The sequence below is a fragment of the Mustela putorius genome, unplaced genomic scaffold (assembly GCF_011764305.1).
Source record: "Mustela putorius furo isolate JIRA1106 unplaced genomic scaffold, ASM1176430v1.1 tig00000129_pilon_pilon_pilon, whole genome shotgun sequence".
In the NCBI taxonomy this organism is placed as follows: domain Eukaryota; kingdom Metazoa; phylum Chordata; class Mammalia; order Carnivora; family Mustelidae; genus Mustela; species Mustela putorius.
This window is the reverse complement of record NW_025421290.1, coordinates 53,667,791-53,679,604: the sequence shown is the minus strand read 5'-3', so window position 1 is coordinate 53,679,604 and position 11,814 is coordinate 53,667,791. Positions and strand designations below refer to the sequence as shown.

At 40.7% G+C, this 11,814-nt stretch overlaps 2 gene segments (V, D, J or C); both read left to right on the top strand.

The window, feature by feature from the left end:
• The first annotated feature begins 3,341 nt into the window (after nucleotides 1-3,341).
• Nucleotides 3,342-3,744, top strand: LOC123390502. The segment is given in 2 exon segments: nucleotides 3,342-3,387; nucleotides 3,491-3,744. Coding segments are annotated over 2 exon segments (300 nt in total).
• A 6,068-nt stretch (nucleotides 3,745-9,812) lies between these two features.
• Nucleotides 9,813-10,406, top strand: LOC123390496. The segment is given in 2 exon segments: nucleotides 9,813-9,906; nucleotides 9,991-10,406. Coding segments are annotated over 2 exon segments (447 nt in total).
• The last annotated feature ends 1,408 nt before the right edge of the window (nucleotides 10,407-11,814 follow it).

Here is an 11,814-nt window from a genome sequence, read left to right as displayed (position 1 = left end):
CTACTCAGTTAAACCAGTACCACCAGCAAGCTCTTGGAAAGATGCAGATGAATCCTATGAGGGGCAAGACTAAGGTCCAGTCCTGAGGCCCTGACCAATGCCGGGCTGGTCCACATGTCAGGGTTGGTGGAAGAAATGAGACTCTGTTGGAGATGCTTCAGTGTGAAATCATGTGGTGTATATGCATGTCACCATTGCATTTCAAATATTTAAGATTCTACATATTATGTGTTTTTTTTTCTAAAATAAGCAATTAAAGGTAAGCATTTTTAACAACTAACAGAGAAAATTTATGCTCATATGTTTAGTGAATGGTTTTATAGTTTCATAATAATTTCAACGTTTGCTCTAATTTAGGTAGAAATAGATTAATTATGTCCCAAAGGGATATTCATTGGGATCTAGAGTAAAGAGACTCAACTCCTTGCATTTATCCATTTTCTCCCTGACATAATTAACAAAAACAGTCATGACTCTCTGTGTGGTGCCATATGGGTTTGATTTTCCTAACTCATCTGTGCTCACACTTCACTGGCAGCTGTCCAAACACCTTTCATCCCACATCCTGCCCAAGTGTGGTCGTCCTGAGCTCCTGGGCCAGGCTGGTTCACAGCGGTGCATCTGAGAACTCGTGAAGCATGGACAAGTGACAGCTGGCCTTTCCTTGCACCGCCCATTCCTCCGCAGGAACAAGCCCAAGTTTGAGAATGCATGTTTACGATGTGTTGTTCCCCAGTCCTCACTGTCGGACACCACACATGTATTCCAGTACCTGCGCATTTTTCTTATTTTATATTTAATATAAATTTTATTAGTTACCACACAGTGTAATATTGGCTTCTGGAGTATAATTCAGTGATTCATCATTACATACAACACCTAGTGTTCATCAAAACTGGTGCCTTCTTTCAAGCTCATCATCCTTCTTCCCAATCCTCACTCGTCTCCCTCCAAAAACCTGCGGTTTGTTCTCTATTATTAAGAGTCACTTATGGTTGTTTCCCTCCTTCATTTTTTTCTTTTCCTACTTCACTTATGTTCATTTGTTTTTCGTCATAAATTCCACATATGAATCACAAATGGGAGAAGATATCTGAAAAAAAAAACGTATCTGATAAAGTTTAATATCCATAATCTATAAAGACTTTCCCACACTCAACATGCAAATAATACAATTAAGAAATGGTCAGAAGAAAGGAAGGAATAAACACTTATTGAATTAAGACATCCAGATGGTTATCAGGTACATGAAAAGATGCTGAACTTTAACCATCATCAGGGAAGCACAAATCAAAACCATGGAAAGATGTCACCTCATACCTGACAGAATGACTAAAATCCAATACATGCTGAAGACAATTCTCAGACCAATGGAAATTTCATTAGTGATTCACATCTTATATTTGGAAGCATATACAGAAGTGGTTTTTAGCACTATTCCTCCCAGGAAAAGAAGCTGACCCTCGCCTTACTGAGAGAGGAGACCTTTCCCATAAAATAGAACCTATGAATTCACCCTCAGTAGGGAAAAACTTCAGAGGCTTAAGAGCACCTGATAGATCATAGGGACTTGATCCAACATTCCTGCCCACATCTGAATAAAATAAATATTGGATAGTGTTGCCTATGAGCAGAGTGTGGAGCTCAAGTAAAGGAAGTAAGTATGAGGACATATCCTACCAATAGTACAATCCATAGTGGTTATGCTGAGAGGGTAACTCCTTGCATATTGTATAAATGGGGAAGGGAAAAGAGGAATCCCTGTATCTCTGCAAGGGCCTGTGACAGCTGCTGGTGCACTGGGACCAACAGGGTGCACTCACAATCCTTCTGACTCAAGAACCATGAAGCTCATGATCCAAGACAAGAGGTTTGGTTGATGGCTGGTCTCCTCTTGATGGTTTCCAGCTAAATGCTCTGTTAACTTCTCCCACACAGAAACACAGTAAACAGTTTGTAAATCTGTGGAAATACAAAAGAGTCCTCCATTTTTGGAATAAGCCATCAAAATGACAAAAACCAAACTTGCCAAGGGTGAAGCACTGGGATAAATATAATTGATATCATCATGACAATAAATATGAGCATACAAATACAATGATCTCCATTTCAGAAATGAAGAACTGTCTTTAACTAACAGCATGCGTTCTGATCTCAAATGTTCTTATGTTAATTGTTTAAATAATAATTCCATTCTTTTATCTTTATTTAAAGTTTTCCATGGATGTGTACAGAGAGAACAGGTATAAATGTCCCTTGTGGTTGTCAATAACCCACAGCGTCTCACAAGCTCTGTGAGTTTCTGTCAAGGCTTCTCAGTGTCTCCAAGTTTTGTGACAGAAAGACCTGGTTGCTCCACAAATAAGTGAAACCATAGGATAATTGACTCTCTCTGCTTGACTTATCTCACTCAGCATAATCTCTTCCAGTCCCATCCATATTGCTACAAGAGTTGGGTAGTGATCCTTCCTGATGGAGGCATAATACTCCATAGTGTATATGGACCACATCTTCCTTATCCATTCACCCATGGAGCATAACAAATAGCATGGAGGACAAGGGGAGATGGAGAGAAGGGACTTGAGGGAAATTGGAAGTGGATGTGAACCATGAAAGACTATGGACTCTGAAAAACCATCTGATGGTTTTGAAGGGGCAGGGGTTGGGAGATTGGGGTAACCAGGTGGTAGGTATTAGAGAGGGCACGGATTGCATGGAGCACTGGGTGTGGTGCAAAAACCATGAATACTGTTATGCTGAAAAGAAAAAAAATACCTGGTTGCCACACATAAGTCTACTGGGAATTCTGGAAAGTGAGGATGCCTGCTAATCTCATGTTCAGCTCTGTCTGCAGGAGGTTCAAGGGAGCAAATAGTTCCCATAGTGAGGAGCACAGACTCAGACACTGGGGCTCAACTTCACCTGCTGTGCTCACCTGGAAATTCACACAACCATTCTGTGCTGCATTGTATACATACCCACCTGTAAAATACTGGTAAAATGGGTACCTACATCACAATGATGGGGTGCATAGTGAAAAAAGGAATATAATGTGTGTTAAGCAGTTTCTCTACCAAAATCATAAAATAAAAGAATACAGTTTCCTCAAAGATATCATGGTGACCAAACTCCCTCAGGACCCTCACAACTACTCTAGGTCACTGCCGTCATGAGGGTGCTACCTGGAAAATTTGATATATACTCAGAGAACATGCAAATAGGGCCTTCTCTCTACTGATTAAAACGGCCCAGCCCTGACCATGCAGCTTGGAGAGTAACCCCAGTACCAGGATTTCCAGGTGTTTCAATCAGTAATCAAAAAAAGACACAGACAACTCACTATGGACTTTGTGCTTCGCTGGGTTTTCCTTGTTGCTATTTTAAACAGTAATTCATGGTGAACAAGCGACCTTGAGTATGAGAGTGGATACGAGTGGGAGAAACGGTGGAGCTGCAACAATTTCCTGAGCAGGATGTCTTGTGTCCTCAGGTGTCCAGTGTGAGGTGCAGCTGGTGGAGTCTGGGAAATACACGGTGAAGCCTGGCTGGGGGATCTTGAGACTCTCCTATGCAGGCTCTGGATTCACCTTCAGCAGTTACCACATGAGCTGGGTCCACTGGGCTCCAGGGAAGTGGCTGCAGTGGGTCACATGGATTAGCAATGATGGAAGTTGCAAAAGCTACACAGACTCTGTACAATTCAGCATCTCCAGAGACAATGGCAAGAACACGCTGTATCGGTAGATGAACATCATGAGAGCCAAGGACACAGCCATGTATTACTGTGCAATGACACAGCGAGGGACATCAGTGTGAGCCCAGACAGAAACCTCACTGTAGGAGAGGATAGGGACCACCAGAGGGTGCACACTCCTCACCGATTCTGTCTTTAAGCCCAGGAGAAGATGCAGATGGAGGTTTTGGACAAGTTTCTGGTCAGCATCTGGTGATTCTTCTCCAGAGAACACTTTCCTTCAGGGCCCTCTCTGCACACATGATTCTGTGCTTACCTCTTCACTATATGACTTCGAAAATTTGTTCTAATGGGAAAAAAATATATTAAAATGCACAAAATACAGATTCACTCATGTTGTTTATTCCTGTCCCTTAATATCAATGAATCACAAATATCCTGATGCCCATCAACTGAACCTTTACAGGAATCCCAGGGGCACTCAGTATGCATCACATGTCCACCCAGATCAATGTGCACACTTGATATAAAAAGCATATATTGCATGCTGGACATGAAGCCATAAAGGCATCAATAATCCAAAGTAAAGCAAAAATAATGAATACTGTTATGCTGAAAATAAATAAAAAGTAAATTTTTATTGTTGATATTTAATACATCGTGAAGTTCATGTAATTATATTAAACAGTTGTACATTCTAAAAAAATAATAAGAAGAAGACATGGTCTTTGGAGGGGGGTATCACTGTCTTAAACAATCCTCATAGCATCAATGTTAGTGACAACATCAGAAAGCAGTGAAACCCCACCAGGTGTGGTGTAGTTGTAGAGCCTGAATATTACACACACACACACACACACACACACAAACATACAAAAGAATATAAAACCTTCATAACTTTCTCTTACTTAATTTTTCCACAGCAAAGATGGTTCCAAAAACAGAAATACAAAGCATACAGAAATACAAAGCATACAGACCTCAAGAAGCAAGAAAAATCTAAAAGACACCACCTAACATTACACTTAAAGGATCTAGAGAAAGTGCAGTGACTGAAGCTAAATACAGCAGAAGGAAGGAAATACTAAAGACTAGAGCAGAAATAAATGATATAAAAACCAAGAACAGCAGAACAGATCAAAGAAAACAAGGTGTAGTACTTTGGAAAAAATAAAATAAAATCGAGAAACCTCTGCCTAGATTTATCATAAAGAAAAGAGAAAGCCCCAAATAAATCAAACAAGAAATCAATATGTTTCTCTGTGGAACAGACAGAGTCTTGGAGGGGTGTGGGTCAGGGGATGGGGTAACTTGGGGACGGGTGGTAAGGAGGGCACATGCTGGGAGGAGCAGTGGGTGTTATACACAAATAATGAATTGTTGAGCACTACATCAAAAACTAATGATGTACTATATGGTGGTTAATTGAACATAATTTTAAAAAAGAATTTAAGCAGATAATGTTGTGAGAAAATAAATAAATGAAGCTATAATTCTAGGATGAACTTTTCCCAATCCAAATCCTGGAATTATCTTCAAAATTTTTTGTTTAAACGAGGGATGGCTGTGGGGGATGAGGTAACTGGCCAAAGGGCATTAAAGAGGGCAATTCATGGAATGAGCACTAGCTATTATAGGCAACTGATGAATCACTAAATCTACCTCTGAAACCGGTAATGCACTCTGTGTTAACTGAACTGAATTTAAATTAAAATAATTTAAAGCATAATATAAGAAATCAGTCTGATTGAGTGTGTCATTCAAAGTCCTTGTTTTGAAAAATGCTGGTGGAATTTTCATCAGGATGGCACTGAAAGTACAGATTGTTCTGGACATTTTAACAATGTTTATTCTTCCGATCCATGAGCAAGGAATGCTTTTTCATTACTTTGTGCAGGAACAAACAATCCTAAAATTTGTATGGAACCAGAAAACACACGGAATTGATAAGGTAATGTTGAAAAAGAAAAACCAAACTGGAGGCATCACGTTTCCTGATTTCAAGATATACTACAAACTTATTGTCACAAATACAGCATGGTACTGGCCGAACACAGACACAGACCAGTAAAACAGAGACCCCAGTAATGGACCTGCAACTCTATGATCAAATAATCTCTGACAAAGCAGGAAAAAATATCTAGTGGAAAAAAGACAGTCTCTTCAATAAATGGCGCTGGAAAAATTGGAAAGCTAAGTGCAGAAGAATGAAACTTGGCCATTCTCTTACACAGTACACAAAGATAAACTTGAAATGGATAATAGGCCTCAATGTGAGGCAGGAATCTATCATGCTTAGTGAAATAAGTCAAGCAGAGAAAGACAACTATCATATGATCTCCCTGATATGAGGAAGTGGTGATGCAACATGGGGGCTTAAGTGGGTAGGAGAAGAATCAATGAAACAAGATGTGATTGGGAGGGAGACAAACCATAAGTGACTCTTAATCTCACAAAACAAACTGAGGGTTGCTGGGGGGAGGGGGTTTGGGAGAAGGGGGTGGGATTATGGACATTGGGGAGGGTATTTGCTTTGGTGAGTGCTGTGAAGTGTGTAAACCTGGTGATTCACAGACCTGTACCCCTGGGGATAAAAATATATGTTTATAAAAAATAAAAAATTAAAAAAAAAAATTATAGAAGAGAACTTAGGCAGTAATGTCTTCAACATCAGCCACTGCAACATCTTTCAGGATATGTCTCCAAAGGCAAAGGAAACAAAAGAGAAAATGAACACTTGGGACATTGTCAATATAAAAACCTTCTGCACATCAAAGGAAACAGTCAACAAAACAAAGAGGCAACCCATGGAATGGGAGAAGATAGTCACAAATGACATTAGACAAAGGACTGATACCCAAGATCTATAAAGAACTCAAACTCAACACACACAAAGCAGATAATCACGTCGAAAAAATGGTCAGAAGGCATGAACAGACACTTCTCCAAAGAAGACATACAAATGGCTATCAGATGCATGAAGAAAAGTTCATCCTCACTAGCCATCAGGGAGATTCAAATTAAAACCACATTGAGATACCACCTTACACCAGTTAGAATGGCCAAAATTAGCAAGACAGGAAACAACATGTGTTGGAGGGGATGTGGAGAAAGGGGAACCCTCTCACACTGTTAGTGGGAATCCAAGTTGTTTCAGCCACGTTGGAAAACAGTGTGGAGATTCTTTGGGAATTAAAAATAAAGCTTCCCAATGACCCTACAATTGCCCTACTGGGTATTTACAACAAAGATACTGATGTAGTGTAAAGAAGGGCCATCTGTACCCCAATGTTCATAGTCATAGCAATGGCCACAGTCCCCCAACTGTGGAAAGAATCAAGATGCCCTACAACGGATGGATGGATAAGGAAGATGTGGTCCATATACACTATGGAATATTATGCCTCCTTCAGAAAGGATGAATACCCAACTTTTGTACCAACATGGACAGTACTGGAGGAGATTTGCTGAGTAAAATAAGTCAAGCAGAGAGAGTTGATTATCATATGGTTTCATCTATTTGTGGAGCATAAGGAATAATACAGAGGACATGGGGAAATTGTGAGAAGTGTGTTGGGGGAAAATGAAGGGGGAGACAAATGATGAGAGATTGTGGACTCTGAAAAATAAACTGAGGGTTTTGGAGAGGAGGAGGATGGGAGGTTGGGTGAAGCTGGTGGTCGGTATTACAGAGGGCACATATTGCATGGAGCACTGGGTGTGGTGCATAAATGATGAACTCTGGAACACTGAAAAGAAATTTAAAAAAATAAACAAATTTATTAAAAATGCTTTAATAATCCCAAGAAAAAACAGTAAATCAGGGATTTTACCGTGGGTCAGTTGAAAATTTGTGATGGCTCTGCCAAGTCAAAGGCAAAGAATTAGTCTTTCTAATAAGGCTTCCCATTTGTATAGTAGAAGATGAAGGAATGAGCCTTATGGTTGTAAGTAATGAATTATTGGAGTATAAAGACTGATGACCAATTCCTTCAAGACCCATAAAAATTAGTGAAAGAGAAAATAAGTGACCAATAGGTATAAGGGATAAATAGAGTCCCTGGACAATGGGAATGGAAATACCTAAGAACATGATGTTAATAAAACTATTAGAAGTAGGAAGAGAGCTTACCCAAGATCTCAGGTGAAATTTCTCCAGTCCCCAAGATCACCAGCTGGTTTTGAAGGTCTTGTGTTTGCTGTGTGCACACAGAGACCAGAAGATTCCAGTGTGTCCATGAGAGTGCTTAGATTGAGGTGCTGTATGGGAGAAGCCTTCCATCATAACTACCTGATCCTTCAGTTGCTGATATAATTTCCATGTGATATAATTTCCCAATGTGAAACCTAACATGTGATGGGACGAGGACGTGGAGACTTTGGGAAGGGTGCATCAGGAGGGTAAGGCCTCATATTGGGAATAGTGCCCCTCCTCACAGAAGAAAACTTACACCACAGACACAGGAAGGGATTAAAACTGAGGGGCTACAGAATGCAGATCTTTTTGAGGACAAGAAAGGGACACTCAGAGACAATGGTGATACAAGGTAGAGGACAAGGACCCTACAAATCCTGGATCCTCCATACTGGGCCTCCTTCATGCCCATCATCAGGCTGAGCCATCCCCTTAACCCGCTCCTGTCTAAAACCCTCAGAATGTTTCCCGAAGTCCACAGCCTCTCATGGTTCATCACCCTTTCCAATCCACACCCCTTCACTTGTACATTCTTTCTCCTAATGTCCACCATGACATTCATGATGTTCCACAAGTGAGTTAAACCATACAATAATTGACTCTCTCTGCTTGACTTATTTCACACAGTATAATCTTCTCCAGTCCCATCCATGTTGATACAAAAGTTGGATATTCATACTTTCTGATGGCTAAGTAATATCCCATTATATACATGGACCACATCTTCTTTATACAAACATCTCGAGTCTTTCCACTGTGGACATTGCTGTTATGAACATTGGGGTGCATATTCCCCTTCTTTTCACTACATCTGTACCTTTCGTGTAAATACCTAGCAGTGCAATAAGAGTCATACAAATGTAAGACACAAAGATGTGAGGAAAGCAGAAAACTCTTAAACCTTTGGAAATATCAACAGTAAATTTGTGAAGAATTATAATAAAAAGAAGCATGGGTTTGTGGAAATAAATTTGGAAAGAAATAAGGTTTGTTTGTAAAGCATCCAGGTTCTTAAAGTCCTAATTCTGGTGCTAAGGACATCTCTCTCGTTCTGGTACAGAGAGGGAGCCTTTCCCATTTGACACTTATCTTCAGGTTCAGGGTGATGGGAACCTGAAAGGGTGCATGGGCTATCTCAAGTACTTTTAATTACAGAGGCATATGTGGGGTGACATGTCCTGCTTCCCTTTGCCATGTAATATTGGAGTAGAAACACTGCAGTAAATACTCCATGAGCCAGGACAGCATCCTCCCTGCAGGACAGGGTCTGGACTGCATGGGGTGCTCAGGACCAACCAGCACAGAGCTGCTGACCCAGGAACGGGTACCCAGGGCTCTGGGGACATCTTTCCTCTCAGAATCCAGGGTTTTCTTCTGCAGAAAACAATGTAACATATAAGTAGGATATGGAAAGCTAAAGGGTGTGTAGATATCCTGTTCTATTGTATTTACCAAACTCAAGGCAATGAGAAGCATATTTGAAGAAGATAATATCCCAGGACTTTTAGATGTTTTAATTTTAAAGAGATGGAGGAATGAATGCACGTATAAGCTCATGGGTGCAGTATTTTGAAGACACACCAATCCACGAGTAAGTTATTCAGATAGCAGAGCCAAGAACAGATTCAGGGTGTCTCTCTGTCATTCCAAGGTGAGGTTGCATGAGGAGCATTTCCTGGGCTTTTTTTAATTCAGTGGAGAAGCTCTGTCTAAACACAATTCAGGGAACTGCAGGGTACCCATGTTCTCAACAAGGATTAGGATATGTGTCCTCACCATATGACTGAGTCCCTGTGATGTCTATCTGCTTCTTTTGATGGGTCTGGTCTTGAGTATGAAATACTATTGCTTATGAATATGCAAATAGTCCAAGCTGCATCATGGTAAGTAGGGGAATATCTGTTTACTGAGAGCATCACCCAACAACTGCACCCTCCACTACAGAATCCTCTGAGAGCACAGCCTGTCACCATGACCTGGAGCTGGATAAACCTCTTCTTGGTGGCCCTGGCTACAGGTAAGTGACTCCCACTCTCTGGGCTGAGGAGGAGAAAAAGGCCAATCAAAGATGAATTCATCCCCACCTGCTCTCTCTCCACAGGTGTGTACGCCCAGGTCCATCTGTTACAGTCTGGGGCTGAGGTGAGGAATCCTGGAGCATCTGTGAAGGTCTCCTGCAAGGCATCTGGATACACATTCACTAACTACTATATGCACTGGGTGCGACAGGCTCCAGAACGAGGGCTTGAGTGGATGGGACAAATTGACCCTGAAGATGGTGCCACAAATATTGCACAGAAATACCAGGCTAGAGTCACGCTTACAGCAGACACATCCACAAACATGGCCTACATGGAACTGAGAAGTCTGAGGCCTGAGGACACGGTTGTGTATTACTGTGCAAGACACAGTGTGAGAACCCACATCCTGCCTGTGTCAGAAACCATGAGAAGGGACGGCTTTGTTGGTGGGTTGAGGAGGAAGGGGACAAAGTACGCCTGACTTCCTCATACAAATGAATCAGAAGTTTGGGATAAAAATACTGCTTTCGTGTGCACACCAATTTTATCTCTCCATCCATTTTGAATGTCAGTCTTGCTGGATAAAGTATTCTTGGCTGCATGTTCTTCTCATTCAGTGCCCTGAATATATCTTGCCAGCCCTTTCTGGCTTGCCAGGTCTCTGTGGACAGGTCTGACGTTATTCTGATGGGCTTTCCTCTGTAAGTAAGAAGCTTCTTTGTCCTAGCTGCTTTCAAGAGGTTCTGCCTACAATTATAATTCTTCATTCTTACTATTAGGTGTCTCGAGGACTTTTGAGAATCTGTAATCTTGGGGGGAAACCTTTTGGCCTCTAGTACATGAAAGCTGGTTTCATTCACGAGATTCGGAAAATTTTCATGAAGAACTTGTTCCACTATATCTACTAGAATTCTTTCTTTCTCCTCCCTTCAGGGATTCCAATAATTCTGACATTGGAACGTTTCATGGCATCATTTATTTCCCTGATTCTGTTTTTGTGGCTTCTAAGCTGTTTGTTCTAGGCTTCCTCCTGATCCTTTCTCTCTATCTGTTTGTCCTCCAGATCACTAATTCTATCTTCTGTCTCAGTTACTCTAGCTTTGAGAGAATTTAGATTAGATCAGAACTCATTGAGAGCATTGTGAAGCTCACCCTGGTAGCTTTCAGCTCTTCCCTAACATTGGAAACATGATCTCTGGTTGTTTTCAGTTCGGCCCTAATCAATTCTGTTGGGTCACCCATGGCTTTCTCCAACCTAGCTATTATTTGGATAATTGTTAGCTTGAAGTCTCTTTCTGACATATTGTCTATGCTGATAGCCATTAGCTCTGTTGCAGAAGGCCCATCCTCTGTATTTTTCTTCTTTTGAGCATTCCTCCTCCTAGTCATTTTGTTGAGAGATGACTGAATGGGTGTAGCTGGATGTATGAACCGTGGTGCAATCAAGGTGCACCCTGGAACACTTCTGAGCAATCAGGGTTCCCCACCCAAATGAGAGAAAAAAGAAAAGAAAATGAGAGAGAGAGAGAGAGACAGAAAATAAAGGGAAGATGAAAGAGAAGGTTCAGTCCAAATGGGCCCCAAGGTAAGATTTATGAAGTATACAAACAAAAACAGACAAACTAAATGTATATGACAAGAGGAAAAAAAATTATATATATATATATATATATAAAATTATATATATATAAAATTTAATATATATATATATATATATTTAATCCCCCTTTATCTTAGGAAAGTTGAGTCCTTTAACAAAGATATCATCCAGGAAGAATCAAAACAACCTTCCTCGAACACACTGAGAATTTATAATCACTCTCCCATCTTTTTCTTCCACCATTGTTTCTGTGTTTTTGTGTTTGTCCTGATAGTATATAAATCTTACACTTGGGGTTCTTTTT